Source organism: Equus quagga, chromosome 1 (genome assembly GCF_021613505.1).
Source record: "Equus quagga isolate Etosha38 chromosome 1, UCLA_HA_Equagga_1.0, whole genome shotgun sequence".
NCBI lineage: Eukaryota > Metazoa > Chordata > Mammalia > Perissodactyla > Equidae > Equus > Equus quagga.
Window position 1 is genome coordinate 62,653,164 of NC_060267.1, and position 22,942 is coordinate 62,676,105.

General features: G+C 41.0%; 1 protein-coding gene across 1 annotated transcript; it reads right to left on the minus strand.

Annotated features, from left to right (window-relative positions):
* Nucleotides 1-1,052: 1,052 nt before the first annotated feature.
* Nucleotides 1,053-22,942, minus strand: XPA (XPA, DNA damage recognition and repair factor). Its single transcript, XM_046657708.1, has 6 exons — nucleotides 22,721-22,942; nucleotides 17,847-17,957; nucleotides 15,719-15,824; nucleotides 12,726-12,891; nucleotides 11,598-11,715; nucleotides 1,053-2,326 (listed from the first exon to the last, which is right to left on the minus strand). Exons 1-6 carry the CDS (start codon nucleotides 22,893-22,895, stop codon nucleotides 2,178-2,180), a joined length of 825 nt encoding a protein of 274 aa, XP_046513664.1. The 5' UTR covers nucleotides 22,896-22,942; the 3' UTR covers nucleotides 1,053-2,177.

The window sequence follows — 22,942 nt, forward strand, 5'->3', positions numbered from 1 at the left end:
AACCAGTTAAGGCTTTAGTAACTTTGACTCTAAACTTTGTAATCTTTCACAATGTATTGCAAAGTTTGGCTAGTTACACTTGATCCAAATCCTAGAAGAATTTCTAGGTTTTCACTTCCCTTCTCTTGGATCTTCTCTTCATGTGTAAATGGTTGCTTCTAACGACTGTTCACAGATGTGACCCTGCCTTGTCCCAGTCTGACAGCGAGGTATAAGGGAAAACTGAACTAGAGGTGGAATGTCAAAGAAATAGAGGTGCAAGAGCAAACATTCAGCAGTTGAGTTCCCACTAATGAAGCTCACACAGACAAAAGAATGGCATGTCACTGTACATCATACCTTACAATAAAGCTATATTCTCTTAAACAGTACTGATGCCATTTAACTTGCTTTTGTCAAAGTGAACATATACTTTGTTTTCCTTGATCCTAAATCTCCCTTCCAGGAATTCTTCAGACAGCAGTTCATATGAAGATAAGTTTGCTTGCTTTTCCTGGAAAGTATTTAGTAGTGATTTGTATAACTTACTAATCTGTAATTATACCTGAAAATGAAGGATGAGGAAAGAGGGTAGAGCAGATTGGCTGTCAGTGATATCTGGATACCAGGACTGTCTCAAATTGATGACGGTGAAGAGTGAAGAGAAGCATATGTCAGCTAGGCAAGTCTGTAACTATAGTGATCTGGATGATAACATGCTATCGAGTGGCTGTTACATGCCAGATGCTACAAATTCACCGTACTTAATTCTCACAACAGTCCTTTGAGAAATGGATTATTATGCACATCTGACAGATGAAACAGGCCCATGGAGTAACTCAGCCAAGGTCCACAGCTAGGAAGTGGAATTTGAACCTAGATCTGTGTGGCTCAAGGGCTCGTTATCTCCCAGTGCAGTAATGCTGTTGTCAGCAGCTGAACCCCTAGTTACTCTGTTATCACCAAGCTGGAAGCTTTTTTTGTCCCAGGAAGGTGTTGCTGCCCATTCCGATCAGTTTTTACTGAGCTGCAGTATTGAGCATACCACATTAAATAAACCAACACACGATAAATAGATTAAGCATTTCTGTATTGAATACTCCTACAGAGAACAATTAGTAATTATAGTCTCAAGCCTATTTGGGTTTGACTTGTTTTGACGTTCACCTTTCTTCAAGCATAAACTCCAAGAGCTGATCGATCTAGAAAGAAAAATGTATACACTTCCTCTTTCTTCTATTTGTAGCAGTAGGATAAGTCATGTCAAAGAACAACTTGAAAATATCCACTTTAACTTGAATTTGTTTTTGTCCAAAAAAAATGCATAGACCCTATAATCAAGCTCATGGGATCAAATCCTCTTACTAGCTGTGACTACCTTGTGATCCTTTTGACAAGATAGGGGAAAATTTGGCTAGCTCAATTTGATCCAGATGTCTGGATGATGTCAGGTTGTAGGTTCTCACTTCCTTTAGAAGTGCTAAATAAGCACAGAAGCGAGTGGCCCTCCCTCCCAGGATTAAATGAGAATACCTGGAAGGCACTCAGCACAGTGCTCGCCTGGCACAAGGTAAGTGCTCAGGAAACGACAGCAGGTTATGATAAACTTACCGTCAGCACCTTTGATCCACAAACAGTATAGCTGGTTTCCACTTGAATCCGTCTTTGAAGAGAGCTATCTAGAAATTAATGTTAGGGTCAGGCTCCCACAGCTCATTGTTTAGTCCTACTGTTGGTCAGGATTTGTCCCAGCAGTAGCTCCCTGACTTGGAGACCTGGCCCAGCCCCTGGGGTGCAGTGGTCTGCCACCATCCCTGTTGGTTCTTGGGGTGAGAATCCAGTTCAGCCAGCTTTTGCCTTGATTACAAGCTCTTCCTCCTGCCTCAGTGTAGGGTTTGCCTTGGTTTCTTAGTTCTCAACTTTGGCTCTGACCTAACACTTTTGAACCTACTCTACCACTCAGCTCCCATCCCTGTTGTAGAAAAAAAACGATCACAGACCCAGTATTTTATCCACAGCTGACCTGCCAGACTTAAACTTGCTCCCAAGCCAGCACATAGCTATTACTGAAGCATTATTTACACAAGGGTTTCATTCATCTGTGGACATGTTACATTGTGGTTAACTTTGAACAGGACCAATCTAAACTTCCCTTATTTAAATACAAAACACTGTAAAACAGATCGCTTAAGTAAAAGTCACATTTTCTCATATGTCAGTTCATGGCCACACACAGTACAAGTCTTCCGATACATGTCATCTTCTATGTTTTCTTCTGGTCCGTACTCATGTTGATGAGCAACTGTTTCCCTTTTCCACACACTGCTTCTGACTGCTCGCCGTAATTCTAAGAAAAAAAATAAAAGCCAGTTTCAGTGGTGCTATTCGGCTGAATCCAAAAATCCATCAGCCTTTCAGCTGTGTGTGTTGTGTGTTTAAACCAAATATGGTTTATACCTTAATTTTATAACAAATCAAAACTGATTATACATACTTGGCCAGCGTACTTTCTTACCTTACCAGTTTGGCCTGTGACATCATTCATGCCAATTGTTGAAGTCGTGTGAAATGGGGGATTCAGAAATATTGGGTATGTGAGTTAGAGGGACAGCGAAAAGCCAAGTTCAGATGAGTAAAAGAACAGGGTTTGTTCCAGCAGCTGACCATGGAAAACGGGATGCCACAGGAGGAGAGGGGAGTCAGCTGGATGACTGAGGACAAGGAGCATTTTTAAGTTCCAAATAAGTCAGGAAATACTTCTACAAGAGGCAAGTAAAGCTTTGCTTGCAAGAAAACTAGAAAGCCAAGAACTCTTACTGTACTGATGTTTCATCTTAGAAAAAGTGCTTGTGCAACTGCCCTTAAGTCTATTCCTTATCCTATAAAATGGGAGCACTCTTCTAGGAGAGGGGGTGCTAATGATTATTGCAAGGCACAACCTAAATATAAGACTCACCTACTACTAAGAGCTGGAAAGAACCAGAGTTTTATTTTACTTCCTTTTATTTTGTAGGAAGGGAAACTGAGCAGAAATAGCATGTGAACCCAGGCCATTCATTTCCAATGTTTAGAACTTTTCCCACTACATCATGTTAAAATAGCATCTTACAAAGAAGAGAATTATGTTGGATGCTTTGAAAAGCAACTGAGTAATCACATTTTAAAACTTCACATTGCATATTATCTGAAGAAACCAAATCCTTAGTGTTAATTGGAAATTAACAAGCTAATAACTTCTCAGTTTCTAGTTTGAGTAAAAAGCAACACTAATTATTTACATTTTTCTATTCTGACCAGTGATCCATGGAGCCCAGCACTGTCTTTGACTACCTAAGGGAGAGTATGACAATTACTTCTATAATCTCAACCATAAAAATCAATGTATACCAAGTAATCACACGTTTTCTTTTATCCATTTTAGATCTATGATAAGTAGTACCAAATGCTGCTTGAGTCTTTGTATTTTCAGCCTGTATTACATCAAGAGGATAAACACACACACTAGGGTATGTGTCAGGCACTGTACTAAGCACTTTGTGTATAAACACAGTTAATCCTCACAACTCTGAGATAAGTACAATGACAGGCGAGAAAACTAAGGCACAGAAGTTACTTAAGTTGTGCCTAAGGTCAAGCAGTTGGTGTCACAGGCACAGTGGAGCTAAGGTCCCTGTTCTTAGTCACTGAGCGTGCTGCCTGTTCATCCCTCCAGTACGAAAAGCACTTTATCTTTTATTTTCATGTGTACACCTCTAGACAGTTTCCAACCTAGGGGGAAAATGATGTTTATCCAAACTCTAGTCTTTATTCCTATAGCCTCTCGTATTCTGAAGAACTCTAATTTTTCTAGACATATCTGGAATGCCTTTTATTGTTTTATTTTACCTTAGGACATGTTCTAAATAAGCCATAAATGATATGCTGACCAGAACTGCACAGATGCCTCATGGTTTCAGATAATGACAGGAAGATGTCTCCTGTTTGAGTTCTAATACCTACTTTTCAATTTTGTTCAGATGTAAGGTATCCTGACCACAACTGCCCCACTGAGAACATCTCTCAAAATCTGACTGCATCTCAGTCACTGCTAAGCTAACCGCTGCCGAATGTGAGCATTATGCAAACTTAGCAAGAGAGAGAAGAAAATTATTTTCTTAACACTAAAAGAATGCTCTAAAAAATCTAGCTCACTAGCCATAGCTGGTCATAAATGAACATAGGTTTTGTACAGACTTTATCTCTTTTTCTTCCCATCCTTCAGTTAGTCAAGAGTAAAGCCAAATCTTTACTATTTTAGACACTCCTGGAAAAACCTGTGCTAGAAAGGAATTATTAAAAACACTGATGTTTGTCATTTTCTTGCCCTTCTTTCCCTTCCTGAACAATCCAGTCCTAAAAGCCATAATAAAGCAGGCACCCGTGGTAGGCAGGGGGAGCCCAAGAAGGGTAAAGAGGGTGTCCCTGCAGAGGAGGCAGCGACCTGATGGGAAATCAGTCGCATCCAGGGGCACTCAGCACATAACTACACTAAACATCATGGGAATCAGGTTTCTGTCAGGGAAGAGAGTTACAAATAAGGAAAGGGAGAAAACTAGAAGAAACCCTAAAATTTGGGGTTAGAACTGGGTATATCAGTGTGAACTCAAGGTTTTAATTTACATATATATATATATATATATATATATATATATATGAAGACAAAAATATAGACAAACGTGTGTTTGTGCTAGAAAGCAGAAAGGAGTGCTCAATGAATGACATGTCAAAAAGCCATCAGAGGTAGCTTGAAGAAATTCCTGTTGGCCCAAATATGAGGCAAGTTGAGTGCCAAAATAATTAAGGACAGAAATGAACCAAAAGCCATTGAGAAGAACAGGAATGAATTCATGCACACCAATACTAAACAAATGGAGGAAAAGGATATTGAAGAATGCTGACTTCCCAAAGGTTAAATGCAGAGGGAACACTGAAGTTAGAAAACAAGTTTTGCAACCATCATACTAAAGACTGGTTCAGACAAGAACCACCCACAGATGGAGGCTAAATCTAGGGAGAAGTGTTAACGAGAAGCAAGATATGTGCAGGGTCTTACAATTTTTTTTCGCTTATCAAATCAAAAACAATAACATCACCATTGAGGGCAGATGGACATCATACGCCTCCAGATGTGATGCCCTGAGACACATCAATTATGTACCATCCCCGGCCTGAAATGCATAACCTGAACCCAACCATCAGGAAACATCAGAAAAGCCCCAAATGAAAAAACACTTCTAAAAAGGCAGGGCAGAGGAAGGAAAGAGACTTCTTCAAAAATGTCTACGTCATAAAAGATAACGGCTGTGAAAATATTCCAGAAGAAAGAAATTTAGAAAGACTTGGTACCTAGAGCCAATACCTGATTCTGAACTGGATCCTGTACTAGAATGAAAAACTATACAGGGGATTACTGAATCAACTAACAAAACTAAAATATGGATGACAGATTAGATAAAAAGATGAGTACTCTACTTCGGTTTTGTAAGAGAATATTCCTATTCTTAGGAAATATACACTGTAGTATTTAGGGGCAAAGGTGATGATGTATGCAACCTACTCTTAAACAGTCCAGAAAAAAATGCGTGTGTGCGTATATAGAGAGAGAAAGAATGCAAACAGCAGAAAGTGTTAAGTAAATCTGAGTAGAGGATATATGAGTGTCCTTTGTACTATTCTCATCCTTGCAATTTTATGTAAATTTGAAATTATTTCCAAATAAAAACTTAAAAAAGACAGGAGCAAGTTTGAAGGGGCTTCAACTGGCCAAATTTGGGACAATTTGAGCATCAAAATGAATAATGACAGGAATGGACTGTAAGTGATTTGTGTAGAAGCCATGAATCCAGATGGTACTAAAAAAGGAACTTCTTTCCAAAAGAAGCCAAATAATTGTAGAAAGAATAACAGAAATAGGAAATCGCCATTTAATCCACCCCAATAAGAAGTGACTCAGGCAAGAATCACCCTGGTGTGCTAAAACCACTGGGTGAAACTTAAGAAATGAGATGTTCGCGTTGTGTCCGCGTCGCCCCACAGACATCTTATTACAAAGGGAAGAGGGTTCCTTTACGACGGAGAAATGTGGCGGACACGGCCTTAATGAAGCAGTCAAATGGACTGTCTCTCAGAGGAGAACTGACACCTGTGTCTCCTGACGTGACGCACTCGGACACACCACCAGCAAGTATTCCTACCACAGATGTCTGACCTGAATCTAATCGTGAGGAAAAAAGCTGCTAATAAATCCAAACGGAAGGATGTCCCGCAAAACAGGTGGCCTGGACTCTTCAAAAATGCCAACATCATGAAAGATAAAAAGGCTAAAGAAGAAGAGACAAGATACGCATCATCCTTGACTGGCCCCTGGATCCAACAACTAATAAAGGACACTGGAACAAGTGGGGAAAGATAAATATAGATTATATACTAGATAACAGCATTACAGGAATGTTAAATTTATCGAGTGTCGTCGTCTTTTAGTTATGTAAAAGAATGCCATTGTTTTTAGGAGAGACCATGAAGTATTGATAAGAATCACAATGTTTGCAATGTTAACTTTAAATGCTTCAGCAAAACGTGTGTATGAATGAGAGAAAAGCAAACTGGCAAAATGTCAACATCTGGTGAAATCACAAATTTGTTTAAATAAAGATTAAAAAGTTTTTCACATTACTTCATTTAAGCACTTAAAACACTGTAAAGTAGAGGTCAACTACCTACTGCTAAGAATGAGAAGAGGAAGGCAGAAAGGTCAGAGACTTCAGAGGAGTGGAAGAAAGGGTGACAGGCCCTGGAGAGCTGAGGAAGCCCTGGGCTGGGAGGGTGGAGCCAAGCGGCCCTGAAAGCCTGACTGAAGCCAGAGAGCCAAAGAGTTGGCCACCGTGTTACATCCTCCGAGCCCCACTGGCCGAGAATTTCACAACCCGGAAAGCTGGGGACTGCCTCTCCTGGAAATTTGTAACAATGTTCATGGCAACCAGTCTTGCTAACGATATCTTTAGAGACTGCTTATACCTTTTACCCAAAGAAGTTAAGAATTAAAAAAAAAAATTTCCCGTAAATCCTTGTGTTTCAGTGAAAAATTTATTTTATACCCTCTAAAACTTGCACTTTATTTGGCTTAATATCTTCATTTTGCAAAAGAGGCAGCCTGTATTCACAGAAGCCCAATGCTGCTCATGAGGTAAACTTATCAGAGAACTAGCTGAGGGAGACCAGATGCCCCTAAATACCTGATGGGAGGGCGGGCAGTGTGACACAGGAAAAGTCACAAGGAAATGACAAAGGAACACGTGATGCTTTGCTCTGACTTTGTCCTCCATAAACTGAAGCAGAGCAACAGGAAGCTGTGTCCTTCACACTCTCCGAGAGAAGCCTGAAAACAGTCATAAATACAACCACAGGCCCAGGACGTGAAATGTCCACAAACTCAGAAGGGCCCCCAAAATAGGATTTTCTTACCCACTTCTTTTGGTGGGAAAAGTGCAGAGTAACAAACAATGAAGATTAATTTTCCGTTTTTTTAGAAGGCTAAACCTCTACCAGTACTAAGAGAAAGCTGAGTACGGTAGTTCCCCCTTATCTGGGTTTTAATTTCTGCAGTTTCAGTTACCAGTGGTCAAGTGCAGTCCAAAAATATTAAATGGAAAATTCCAGAAATAAACTCTAAGTTTTAAATTGTGTGCTGCTGAGTAGCAGGATGCAATCTCATGCACCGTGGCCCTCCATCCCTCCCAGGACGTGAATCACCCTTTGTTGGATCCCCAACCATCAACAGTGTCTGCTCTTGACATTCAACCACCGACATCATCATAGCTGGATCATCCTCCTTGACATCTCCTCAGAAGGTCAAGAGTAGCCTAAAGCTACGTCACGATGCCTACATCATTCCGCCCACTTCATCTCATCACCTAGGCACTGTATCATCTCACATCATCACAAGAAGGGTGAGTACAATGCAGTAAGATACTTTGAGAGAGAGACCACATTCATGTAAATTTTATTACAGAATACTGTTATAATTGTTCTATTGTATTATCAGTTATTGTTACTTTCTTACCATGCCTAATTTATAAATTAAACTTTATCATGGTATATATGTGTAGGAAGAAAACGTCGTATAGATAGGGTTCAGTACTATCCTTGGTTTCAGACTTCCACTGGATATGGGGGACTACCCTATAACTTTTAAAGAAAAACCCTATCTCCACCTTATTTGTGGAAAGGAGGCATGCAAACCCAAGACGTTCTGTGTATTTGCACTATGGAAAGTTCCCATCCAATATCAAAGCCAACACATAGTGCATTTTTTGAACTCCAGGTAAACCGGGCAGCAGCGATGCCGTCATCTCTACTTCTGCCTTCTGGGATCTAAGAGCTCTAGAACAATTTGAATTTGCTGACAAGAAAGTTCTTTCTTGTCTTTCACCTTGTCTATATTTTTATATCTTACACTATTGATAATTTTCTTCTATAGTAAGATCAATTCTTTCTCAAATTGCTAAAGTAGATCATATTCTAAAAGCAGGTAAATGTAATCTCTTACCTTTCCATAAAGAAGTAAACTTTGTGTCAGCTTCTTTGTGGATCAAAATCAGAAGACCAAGAGGAACCAGGTTCCAATTTCTTTTCAACTAAAAAACGTTTAGACTTGCTTTTACTGCCCTCTGTCCTGAGCCTTCTGGGCAAACTGCATAGTAAGCTCCTTGTTTCTACTCTCTACAGTGTCTCCTCCACTCTCAGCCCTTTGTGGCCTATTCAGGAGGACAGGAGCATATCCACCAACCTCTAAAGTAAATCAACGAGAAGAAGCCATAATTAAAGAAGGCATCGCTTTGACCTCGCACATTACACACCAGAAGACAATGGAGTAATGTCTATACAACTGAGAGAGAACTCAGGTTTTCACATGCAGAAGAAACAGAAAAACATTCTTAAATTTGTAGGGACTTAGAAAATATACCACTCATGTAACCACCGGGAAAAATTTCCTCAAAAGACATGCTTCATCCCAACAAGAAATGAACTTAAAGAAACCAGTCTTGTGGAAAAAATTCCAAAAAAAGTTCTGAGAAAAAAATTCAGAGTAAATTTGAATTCCTCAAGGATGAGGAAAATCTATAGTAGCTTAACTCGTGATTAATAGCAGCAATTTAATGCAGTCACGTGCCGCATAACGACATTTTGGTCAACAACCAAGCGCATGTACACTGGTGGTCCCGTAAGATCAGTAGCACAGAGCTGAGGTGTGCAGTAGGCCATAGCATCTAGGTTTGTGTAAGTGCAGGCTTTGAGGTTCACGCAACAATGAAATTGCCTAACGACACATTTCTCAGAACGTATCCCTGTCGTTAAGTGATGCATGACAGTAGAGTGAGAACAGCCAATTATATCTGAGTTTATATTTCTTTTAAAATACCTATAAAAATTGTGTAAATCTTAAAAGAAACATTTTACTCATACTAACATTTCATCTATATTCCCTTAATAGAATTTTTAAAGAAAAAAGCATAAAACAGATGCCATAATCTTTTATTGTTAGTCAAATCATAGGAATTTAGTCACCTTCAGATGACGTCTTGACCAAACTACAGAAATACTATCTAATAAAAAATTACAGATAGCCTTCCTTCTTGAAATGTTTCCTCACTTTGCAGGTACAAGTTTCTAGTTCTTTTATCCATGTATTTGTGTGTGTATCACAACGCCACCAGGAAAGTGGTTTACGGCGGCAGAGAGGGGAAGTACTGAGGTGGGGCAGGCAGCTGAGGCTAACGAAACCCTAGGCTCATAGGGAATGACCCTCTAAATATGCCCTCTTCTCTCACACCCTTAAGATGCTTTTTGTTACTTTATCCTTCAAGGCTCTCCTTGATGTTGGAAGAGAGGAAGGGCTGGGGTAGAACAACAAAAAGAGGAAAGAAAAGGACCAAATTCCAATGAAGTCTTTCCAAATCCTCTCAGGTGGTTCTTGCAAGAATTTTTGAAGGCAGCAGTGCAGCAGTGGCTCACTTTGGAAAGACTCTTCAATGAAACGCTCTTCTATGGCATAGTTTGCTATAGGAAACCTCTCCACATAAAGTGTGCCTACCCTCTGAGTTAGGCATTGATATCTTAAGTAACTCTAACTTATATAAGGATGCCTATAAAGATGTTTATCACAGGCTTGTCTTGATAACCTTCAAAAATGTCCAACAGTACTTCCATTTTTATAAAAAATATTTCTAAAGGGTCTGTCCATAGAAAAGAACTGAAAAACCAGACATTAAAATGTTACTATCGATTGTCTCTACAGTAGAATCATAGAGTAGAAGTTCTTTGTAGTTTTCTAACTTTTCTTCACTGCACCTGAATTACTTTAGTAATGAAAAGAGGGGGAAATCCCCTCACAAAGAAGAAACAAGGCAGGCTTACACTCAATTTTCCTTTTTTTTTTTTGGTTTTTCATTTGTTAAGACATCTGAGCTATCTTCTTTCACCCTCCAAAACCTCTTCTAAATCCTAAAAACATAAGTGAAAGTATTTATTATGGTTAAGACACTCTTTTTAAATGGATCCATTTAGTATATGTAGAACCCTGTATATGCATAAAATAGGTGCTACCTACATATACTTTACACCACACTGGCACTCTACAGTTACTTTATGAAAAACACCCATGCCTACTTTTTAAGACTCTTTTTAGGGATTCTGTGATATAGGAAAAAGTGCTCTTTGTGCTCCTGCAGCGCCCTGTGTCCATCACTATCACAATACTTACTACACGCTATTATGACTTTAAGTGTACCAGTCCTTCTCTTCTGACAAGCTACGACTCCAGCACTGATGTTCGCACAGTGCCTGGAACATAGCTGACACTCAGGAATTAGTGGATGTGTTGATGGATGGGTGGATGAATGGACAGACTTACGCACATAGGCGCACGTGGATGGATGCACAGACGAATAAATACAGAGACACATGGACAAAGGAATGATAGTCACGTGGATAGACAGAGGTATGGACAGAAGGAGGAATGTACCTTGCAGACTTTCAGACATGAAAGGCTGGTTCCAGTGCCAACTCTCTCATAACTATCTATGTAACGAGTCACTCTACCTTTCTTTGTCTTTTATTCATATATAAAATAAAAGTGATTAGACTAGCTGACACTAGAAGGTTTCTTCTAACTGCTAAATTAGATGACTAAGACTTAGGCATGATTTTTTCATTTTAAGCAATTGGAGAGGTTTGCTGGTGGATATCTTTGCTTTTTATAACATTATTGGTCCTATTTAAGATTGAACTGATGCCAAATCCTTGACCAGGGATCCATCCCTGATCCTACCATTGTTCCTATATAAAACTATGATGCACTTTAGGATGAGCGCTTACATGCCTCTTAGAATTGCAGTACCGTGAGGTTTGCACTGACAGCTCAAACACCAACCTACTGAGAGCAAACCTAAGTCTTTTTTTCTTCAATCTATGAAAAAAAAAAATTCCAATCTATTGATGACATCCTATGTTTAAACAGGAAGAACTTAGCTAAAGGCTTTCAGCAGTAAAACACAGTCCATCACATTAATGTAGCCTCTTACCTTTTACTTTTTTGTCAAACTTCTTCTGTTTCATTTTTTCTCGGTTTTCCTGTCGAACTTCCTTTGCTTCTTCTAATGCTTCCTGACTACCCCAAACTTCAAGAGACCTTTTCACAATCTACAAGACAGAATCCATGTTTAAATTAGTTGTGATTCAGAGTTGTAAAATATTATAAAGTTATAATTATTAATTCCACAGGCACCAAAGAATGATCTAATTCAAGTGCAATTTTATAAATATTTGAAATTTAAAAGATTTTAAATATTGATAAGAACCAACTCTAATAATCCCTCTATGCAAACCTATGAAACCATCAGGAAATGTATGCTGAATTTGATTGTAAAGAGGAAAGCTGTCCTCTGACTGTAACTGTTTCTCTGATTCATTGTTTTCACATGAATCTTCTAATTGATAGCATCTTATATTTAATGAAATTCAGTATGTGTTTGATTTTACAATGTGGCTTCTTAATTTTATCTGAAGATACTAGTACTTTCTCATATATTCTAATTCAAACTGTGCTCTAAAGCAATGCCTCCCAATATTTTTTATGTAATGGCGCAAAAAGAATATTATGTGTACCATTCTGGGCTAGACACAGGAGGCTGCTTGTGACTCAGCAGCATCCTGAGCACTCCGGCCGCCTGAGGCGCTCAGGGGGTAACACTCAGCACACCTATAACACAACTGCAGCAAGAGGGGTTGAGATCTGCTCAGAGACACACTAGAGTTACACGGGCACTCGACAGGGTTCCAGATGAGTATTTCCCAGGTGGAGTGAGATTTTAGGCATTTGTGAAATTCTTCAACTTGTTTTTTAGATTTTCTTTGGAGAGTGGATGGATGTGCAGGGAAACAAGGACCGACTCTTACTCCAAGCTCTCTTAGTTTCTGAACTGTACTAACATCACCCAATGGTGCCATATTTGCTCCAAAGTGCCACACCAAAAAGCAAAATAAGAAAACATATTACTAAATGTCATTATGTATGACTATGACTCATGTAAAACAACAAAATGAAAGGGAGCTTTTTACTCTCTGTAAGTGAAAACTAATTATAATGAGTTCATTTTTAAAACTTCACCTGACCCAGAGTTTAAAATGACTGAATATAACTTGTTAGAGACCTGTAATTTTAAGTAGAGTTTCATATCACCCCACTGTGAATGATGAGGATTCTTCTTCACAATAAATTTAAGAGCTGGTTCTCTTTTTTCTAAATCACAGTCTTTCAGGAGGTATTCTTGTTTTGCTTCTGTTTTAGTTATAAGCTTATGTTTATCATCAGCATCTCTGAAAACAAATTAAGCCCATTATATAAGTTAGTTATTTCACATAAACTAAGTTTTCAAATAGCCCAACAACCTAGGGGCATGCATGCCAAAAGGAACATATAAAATACTTTTCTGACAACTCTTCCTGCCTATTCTAGTCAAATTTGCAGCACAAAAATTCTAACAAAAAATACTTTCTCTTTTACTTATTCTGAGAAGTTATATCAGCAGAAGATCCACGTCATTTCACATTTGAAGAATTTCTTCTCTACTTATTTAAAGTCCCTCTTTTCATAAAGGATTTGAAAGGACTTATAAGAGTACAGCAAATATAAATGAGAACTAAGACTCAGTGAGTAAGAAAATATAAATTAAAGCAGAAAATCAGGATGGGCAGGATATAAGGAATATAAATACGCAAGGTCCAACTGCCCCAACACAGCAAATTTCCAGGTGGCTCTAAGCTTTTTCGAACCCAAGGCAAAAATGGAGACACAGTAAATTACATAGTTCTCCTCATTCATTTGTTTTCCATCTACATGCCAGCTACTGTTCAAGGCACTAGGAATACAACAAAGAATAAAACAAAGCCTGTTTTCATGGAGCTTACATTCTAGTTAGAAGACAGCCAATAAGTAAACATAATGACAGATAAAAGTGCTATAAAGGAATAAAAGCATGGTAAAGGAATAGAAATTCTCAGATAGGGGCCGGCCCCGTGGCCGAGTGGTTAAGTTTGCACACTCCGCTGCGGCGGCCCAGGGTTCGGATCCTGGGCACGGACATGGCACTGCTCGTCAGGTCACGCTGAGGCGGCGTCCCACATGCCACAACTGGAAGGACCCACAACTAAGATATACAACTATGTACGGGGGGGTTTGGGGAGATAAAGCAGGAAAAAAAAAAAAAAAAAAGATTGGCAACGGTTGTTAGCTCAGGTGCTAGTCTTTAAAAGAAAAAAAGCTTTAAAAAAAAAAATTTCTCAGATGGACTGGGTAATCAGAGACGGCCACTGATGAGGGGACATTTGTGTGGGGCCCTTAAGAAGCCAGAGCACATTCTGAATAGCTGAGAAAGAACATTCCTAGCAGAGAGAACAGCAAGTGCCAAGACTTGAGGGCAGGAGTGTGCTTTGGAACTGGAGCTCACAGCTAGAGGGCCAGTGTGACTAGAACGCTTTAAGGGATGGTGAGGAGTGATGGGAAGTAAAGTCAGAGACAAGCAGAGGCCTGGTAAGCAATGATGAAGACAACTTTATTCTAAATGGATTAGAAACCATTAAAGAGTTTTGAGTAAAATGCTATATGCAGGAGAGACTAACAGTGCAAAAGTAGGGGGAGGAGACCAGTTAGAAGACTACTACTCTGGTGGTCCAGGCAGGAGCTGATGGTGGGCTAGTGTGAGGTGGTAAGCAGCGGGACACAGCGTGAAAAGTGGATGGGTTTAGGATATGATTTGAACAGACAAACGGACCTGGAATTAAACATGGGATAGAAGAGAAACAGCCAATGAATGAACTTGGCCTTTACTGAAATGGTGAATACTGAAGAGGAGGTATAGTGCAGGGAGAAGAGACTTAAAATTGGGAATAACTTTAAGAAAGCTAAATAATTTGGAAGTATAAACTAAAAGAGGGGACAGGTAAACTACACTGTACCTAAATTATAATCTTTGAAGATGTCAAAAGGAAACAGAATGGAGGGCTGTGTTCCTAACTATGTTTAAATTTAAGAAGTATATTTTTTCCAGACCACTACACAACTTTCTTTAAATTGATACATCAGTTGCTTCCATTTTCTCATGGAAAAAAGATTATATGTGGAAATTCAGTTCCCAAAAGCTATCTGTACTTTAAGGAGAACAAGAATACTGTGGACCTCAACTACATCAATGACATTGTGTGTCGATGGGAATAGAGTTGATGATTTATAATTCCAATGGGTGCCAGAGCATTTCCAGTTACAGATCTGATCAGGAGACCAGAGACATCTCCCATTCTATCTTCTAAAGATCCTACTCAGCAACAAGTCGATGGTGATGCCCCCAATGCCTGCAGCAGGAACTCTGAAACGGCAGGTCCTCCAGGCAGGTGAGGAGTTGATCTAGGGCTCGAGGTACAAGAAGTGGAAACAGGGAACAGATAAGAGGGCTAGGTAAGAATCCAAGAGAGGATCTGAGGTGTGAAAGACCCCAACACAGGACTTGGCTGAGGTAAACAGTAGGGACAGGAGAACCACGTGGAGTGAGAAGGATTATTCTGGGGTGATATAAAAAGAAGATAAAGTCTAGGTGAAGAAGAAAAAGAATGACAGAAGAATGTGATTTTTCCCTCATTTATTCTCTTCCCTGCCTGTTCAGGAGAGTGAAAAATGAAGGGAAAGAAGCGTTTGGGGAATCCCAGAGGAGTAGCTGGACAGCTTTCACCCCCTCCTCTCACTGAAGGCCCCAGTCCTCTGACCAAGGTGTCAACACACACAGGAGTAAGTCAGAAACAGGGAGATCCTCGGGGGCTGGAGGAAGGGCAGGGTTAGGAACCTGCTACTGAGAGATGGTAAAAACAAACCAACCAACCAACCAACCCAGGCCAGCAGAAAGGAAAGGACTATGGCAGAGGCAGGGGCATCCTTCCTATTAATGTGGCCTATCATAACTTTGATATGCACAGGCTTCCTGTTATTTCTTTGGCAAATAAAAACCACAGAAATTTTAGGAAACTCCCAAGACAAAAATCATAATTACTAAGAAAATGTTAAACCCAAATGCATCGAATTATTGTTTTGCCCTAAACCTATATGCAAACATTAAACTTGAGCAATTGAGAACATTGTCTGAAATAAAAGAAGTACCTGCAGTTGTCACAAGTTGCCAAATCAAAGTGGTTCATCAGGTAAGAATCCATAAACTCTTTACCACATTCTTCACATATCGTATAATCAAACTCCATAACGGGTCCTGAAGGAAGGAAGAGCAAGTCTTTACGTTTCCTTTTCGGCACCAGAACAATACAGTTTTCTCTACTTTATTAGCTTACTGGCAGGTATTTTATGCCTGACACAAATACACTTACATAAAAGACAAAACTGTGATTAACTAATCTTATATTTATCTAAAAACATTTTTTAAGAGGAAAAAAGAAAAAGGAAGTAATATAAAGGAAAAAAACTACCAACTCATCAAGTACTTGAACACAAACCACATTAAGGTGCTTGTGTTAGACTTGTTTTGCTGCCGTAACAAATTGCCACCAGTTTAGTGGCTAGAATAACACAAGTTTATTATCTTACAGGTCCCACTTTGTAAGTGTGACACAGGTCTCAGGGGGCTAAAGTCAAGTGTCGGCAGGGCCGCCTCCCTTCTGGAGGTTCTAGGGGAAAATCTATGACCTTGCCATTTCCAGCTTCTGGGGGCTGCCTGCAACCCCTGACTCATGACTTCCTTTCTCCAGCTTCAAAGCCAGCAACAGCAGCTTCTCACATCACTCTGGCTTCTTCCATAATACATCCCCCCCACCTTCTGCCTCTCTCTTCTACTTTTAAGGATCCTTGTGATTACACTGGGCCCGCCTAGATAATCCAGAGTATCTCCCCATCTCTATGTCTTTAAGCTTAATCATATCTGCAAAGTCCCTTTGACTATGTAAGGTAAGATATTCACGGGTTCCAGGCTGATTAGGATGTGGACATGTTTGGGGGCCGTTATTCGGCCTACCACAGCACTGCTGAGAGTATGAGGGAGATTAGTCCCAGGTGTTCACAGACAGGGGAGACAGGCACTAACACATAACACAGAAAAAAGCAGTAAAGAACAAGGCAACAGTAGAGGAGAGAAAAGACAGAATGCACTTTCAAATGGGAAACTTTTTCTCTCCCTCTGTCCCACCGACTACCAACAGAGCCGATAGCTTCCTCCTCTTCATCTGTCTCAGCCACTGGGTTGTAAACTTCTGGAGAGGAGAGACTGTCCTTAGCTACACATCCTCAACATCAGCAAAGAAACTACTCCAGGTAGGGCAAAGCTAGATTTTTTTTAAGGACTTCAAATACCTCGCTAAAGATCTTGATCCTACACAACTGGCTCTCTCAGTAAGTCTGAAGTTCTCCTAGCCAGTGTTTAGGTCGATGACTCTTGCATTAGCAGGCAGCTGGAAGTGTTCTCAAGTTAAATCTGACCGGCTTTGACAACTGTTCCTCACATGTCAATTTCAAGATGTCCATTTTGACAACCTTGTTTTGGGCCTGTACACTTGTCCATGTCCATATTCCTCTTAAAATATGGCACCCAAACTGAAAAATATTTTAGTCCTTCAAGTGTCAGCTTCTGAAAACAACAGTTTAGACACACACAGAATAGAACAGGACTATTGCCAACCTTGATGAATACACAACACTTCCGGTGCTGCGGCTGAAACTGGAGTGGGTTTTTTAAGCTGTTATATTACACTATTGGCTATAAAACTTACGATCAAATAAAACCATCTTTTTCAAAGAGTGTGAAAGTATCCTCACCCAGAGAATATATATGTCTAAGTGATTTACCAAAACTTTAACCTTAAATAATATTATATTCTTTTTATGCCAGGTCTCCCTATCTTATACTTTGTAAACCACTTTTTCCTCCAAATGTAAATAAAAGAATGTTCTAAGTTTTATCTCTTGGGTTCTAGCTCCTCATTTCAACCTATCAAAATGATTTTGAGTGTTTATTCTATCAGTCAATATATTGGCTGTCCCTGGCCATTATAAAACAACAGAGAGCGTCAACCTAAGTACACAAACCACAAGTTAAATTAATCATTGCCTAATCTGTTTAATTTTTAATCTGCTAGCAAAGCTGCCAAACTTTATCACTCTTATAAAACTAATCTGCTCACTGACTAAAATAAGTGTGGCATTATTTAACATCACCTTGCAAAGAATTATGCGTGTCACTCAAAATGATCAATCTAGATACTAATTTTCCGAAAACACACTTTACCTGGTTGATGAACGACTTTTTCAATTGTATGTTCTTCTTCTTCTTCCTCTTCCAGAATGAAGCCTCCTCCTGTGTCAATTATCTTTGGAGCTGCTTTTACATTAGCCATACCTACAAAAAGTAAGTAAAAGTGGTCAACAACTGGGGCTGGCCCCGTGGCCCAGTGGTTAAGTTCTCACGCTCCGCTTCAGCAGCCTGGGGTTTTGCCAGTGCAGATCCGGGCACGGACATAGCACCACTCATCAGGCCATGATGAAGCGGCATCCCACATACCACAACCAGAAGCACTCACAACTAAAATATACAACTATGTACCGGGGAGCTTAGGAGAGAAGAAGAAGGAAAAAGCAAACAACCAGAAACGAATGGGTGAAATAAAGCATCATTAACAAAAAAAAGTGGTCAACAATTGAACTAGGTGAGCCCATATGTTCCCTTGTGCATAAACAGGAACTCTGTTCAAATTTCATATATATCAAAGAAGACAAGGATGTGCACTATTACCATTTCTATCCAACGTTACACTGAAGGTCCCAGCTAGTGTAACATGGCAAGAAAACAACAGGCATAAATGCGGGGAAGAAGTAAAAGGGTCTTTAGCCACAGATCATGTGATTACATATGTAGGATGGCCACAAGAAGCTACAATTAAAATTAAGAAATAACACCTAGGAAGAGAGGTGTAAAACCTCCACACTGAAAACACCACTAAGAGAAATCAAAGACTTAAATAAATGGAGAAGTACACCAGGTACAGACTGGAAGCCTCGATATTGTAAAGATGTCAATTCTCCCCAAATTTATCTAAAGATTCAATGTGATCCCAGTCAAAACCCCAACGGTTGTGGGGGTCGGTAGGGAGGGGGGTGAGGTAGGAGCAGAAAAGCTGATTCTAACATGTATATGTAAATACAAAGAATGTAGAATAGCCAAGATAACCTTGAAGAACAAAATTGGAGGATTTACACTGCCAGATTTAAAGATTTACTGTAAAGCTTCAGCAATTAAAGACATTGTGGAACTGACACAAAGAGACCAATGGAATAGAAGAAAGAGTCCTGAAATAGACCTACACATATTTGGTCATTTAATTTATAGCAAAGGCTCCAAGGCAATTCAATGGGAAAAAGATAATCTTTTCAATAAATAGTGCTGGGATTTATGACAAAGGTGCCACTACAAAACAGTGATAAAAAGACGGTCTTTTCAATAAATGAACTTTGACCTTACTTCATATAATATAGACAAAAAAATTTTAAATGGATCATAGTCTTGAATGTGAAAGTTAAAACAATATAGCTTCTAGAAGAAAACATAGGAGAATAAGTTCAAGAACTTCAGGTAGCCAAAAATTTCTTAAACAGGACACAAAAAGTACTAACCATAAGAGAAAAAATTGCTAAACTGTCCTTGATTAAATAAGAACTTCTGTTCATCACAAGACACCATTATGAAAGTGAAAAGACAGGATGCAAACTGGGAGAAGCTATTTGCAACATGTCTATCTGACAAAGGACTATACCCAGAATATGTAATGAAATCCTATATATCAGTGAAAGACAACCCAACATTAAAAAAAAAAAAAAACAGGCAAAAGATCTGAATAGGGATTTCACAAATGAGGATATCCAAATAGCCAGTAAGGGCATGAAAAAGTTCTCACCATCATTAGTCATTGGGAAAATACAACTTACAACCATAATGAAGTATCACTACACTCCTACCAGAATACCCAAAATAAAAAAGACTGACAATTTCAAATGGTGAGGGTGTGGAGTACCGGAACTCTCATACGTTGCTGGTGAGATTTTAAACTGCTACAATCACTGTGTGGCAATATCTACTAAAGCTAAACACACACCTCCCCTACGACCCAGCGATTCCATCTCTAGGCATATACACAACAGAGATGAGTGCACATGTCCACCAAAAGACATACACAAGAATGCTCGCAAAGGTCTTCTTCATAATGGCCCCAAACTGCAAACTCAAATAGCCATCAAAGAGAAAATGGAAAAACTGTGGTCTAACAATATGAAAGAATATTACAGATAAACAAACTACCACCACGTGCAACAACGTGGATTAATCTCTTATATATCACGTCGAGCAGAAGCAGCCAGACATTGCACGATTCCATTGACAGGAAGTTCAAAAGGAGATAATCTTAACCAAACGGTCAGAACAGTAGGAACTTCTGAGTGTGGGAAGCTGACTAGGAAGTGCCATTATGGAACCTTCTAACGTTCTGAAAATGTGTCTATGTTGATCGCAGTGGTGTTCACATGAGCATTTACAGAGGTAAAATTCAGACGAGTGCATTTTACATGTTAATGCATGTTATAAGTCATTTTATAATTTATAGGAAATTTAATATGTATCATCTTGCTTAAGTTACTCCCATTCTCTGGCCTCAATTTCTTCCTCTGTTAAATAAAGGGATTAGATAAGATGCCTGTTTCTACTGTCAACAGCAGTTCTCATACTCTATCCTCTATTGCCTGCTCATCTCTCTCTATCCCTCCAATAGACAGTGCTTTTATCTCTAGTTCTAAGAAACAGTTAGGCATTCCATGAATAGCCACTGGATGGATAGAAAGAGATGAATCTACCAGAATATTGACTTCACGAATAGTGTAGCAGATGACCGGAATGACTGTGAGGGCAATGAGAATTAAGAGGGAAGCTGGAGGGGCTGGCCCTGTGGCCTAGTGGTTAAGTTTGGCGTGCTACACTTTGGCAGCCTAAGTTCACAGGTTTGGTTCCCAGGTGTGGTTCCCAGGTGTGGACCTACACCACTCGTCAGCTGCCCTGTGGCAGTGACCCACATATAAAGTAGAGGAAGGTTGGCACAGATGTTAGCTGAGGGCTAATCCTCCTCAGCAAGAAAAAAAGAGAAGCTGGTGCAGTCAAGGCTATAACTTGAGCAGGATCCTGAACAATGCTAAATCATGCCAAAAACAAAGCCCAATTTCTGTCTGCTGCTATGTTTCCCCAGGCCCTTAGCACCACATTCTAAGCAGGTTCTTCTCAGTCTTTTGCACGGCAAATGTCACAGCACACACAGAACATGAAAATTATACAGCACATTGAAATAAAAGTACTGCAAAGATAAAAATCTCAGCACCCACCTAACTCTCAAAGACAGCAGGCATATGCAATGCTACAACACGGTTCAGTTCTTGGGTAACTGCCTAAGAAATCTTACAGAACATTCAATCTACCTTGCTTTCCATGATCAGAAGTTTAATACCAGTTTATGCTCTACTTTGCACCCCTGTTCCACAGCCATTTAGTACAGATCTAGAAACCATTATGGAAGCATGAATATGAATTAATCAATGCAAACAAACAATTTTCAGTCCTGACTCCAGAATGCCTCAAATTGAGACAGGAACAAAAAGAAAACCACTAGAAAGCAGAAAAGATGAGAACCAGTAAAAGTGGCTGGAGGGGCTGCCCCGTGGCCGCATAGTTAAGTTTGCATGTTCCACTTCCGCAGTCCAGGGTTTCATCGGTTCGGATCCCGGGCGCAGACGTGGCACCGCTCATCAGGCCATGCTGAGGTGGCGTCCCAAATGGCACAACCAGAGGCACTCAGAACTAGAATATAAAACTATGTACTGGGGGGCTTTTGGGAGAAGAAAATAAAAAGATTGGAAACAGATGTTAGCTCAGGGCCAATCTTTAAAAAAAAAAAAGGTGGCTGGAACTTGCAGAATCAGTGTCAGTATGAGTATAAAGACATGCAGCCAGCCTCAGACTCTTCTCACGCTGCCCTACTTCTGGCTGACGAAAAGGGGTAGCGCATGCACAGCTCTGAACCGTGCTCAACTATTCACACAGTATAAGATACAGCTTTAGGAACACATGTGCTTCAAGTCGTAGAGGCAATCCTGAAGAACTGCGTGTCAACCTAACGATATTTTAGGTACTCCAGGGAGATTACTGCTTGACCCCAGCGGAGAATTTCATGATAGGTAGATACATATACGCATACGTACGTACACAAATACATGACAGACAGGCAGCTAAGAGCTGCCCTGAGAGAAGGGAAAGATGAAATTCAGACAAGAGGATCCAGACACAAGAATAAAAGCCTTTCTTCCTAAGGGTGAGAGATGCCAGTACAGCAGAGGTAGCCGGGGGCAAGGAAAGGCCGTGAACCCAATGTCAATGACCTGAGTTCTGGCCACGATGAGCCTGTGCACTTGCTGGGATGAACCTGAGCAAGCCCCCTTCCTTTTCCGGTCCTCAATTACCACCGCAGTGACACACGGATATGCAACTCTGCCCTAATTATTTTCCACGTTAGCTGTGAGAATCAAACTAGCTAATCTGAAAAATGTGAAGCACACCAGGTGCTACTGTCAGCCCACGAAGGCCGTAGCTAACGTCCGGCTGCTCCTCGGGACGCCCAGCACGAGCAAGCACTGTGCCAGCACGGAATATGCACTCAATCGCCGCCTGCTGAATGCACGGCGAGGGAGCAGAGGCAGGATTACTACTGAACGAGTCACAAGTCCACGAGCTGTGTACAAGGGCCACCCTGGGGCTGGTGGGGCGCTGCGGGAAAAGAACCGGAAGGCAGGCTGAGGCGCCGGCCGGCACTGCCCGGCACCTCCCGGCGGCGAGGGCGCTGCATCCCCACGCAGGGGACCGCAGGGACCGCCCGGGGGAGGGAGGCCGGCCCGGGGCCGGGAGGCCTGGGTCTACGCGGAATCGCCCGGGCTCTTGGACAGCCCACTTCCACAAGGCCCGCGGAGCACATTCCCCCCTGGGACGACGGGAAGGTCCGCGCGCAGATGCCACAGCCGCGACGCGGCACGGGCCCGCAGGAGAGGGAAGCGGCAGGCGCCGCCCAGGGCCCAAACCTCCGGTAGCCGCAGCCGCCGCCGCCCCCGGGTAGGGCCGGGCCGCCAGCCGGGCCTGGCGCAGCATCAGCGCCCGCTGCCGCTTCCGCTCGATGCTCGCCCGCACCGAGGCAGGCAGCTCCGCCGGCTGCTCCGCAGCCGCTGGCTCCGGCGAAGCACCCCCGGCCGCCGCCATCGCCGGCCTCCTCTGAGGACCAGGGCTCCGGCCCCGCGCACGCGCAG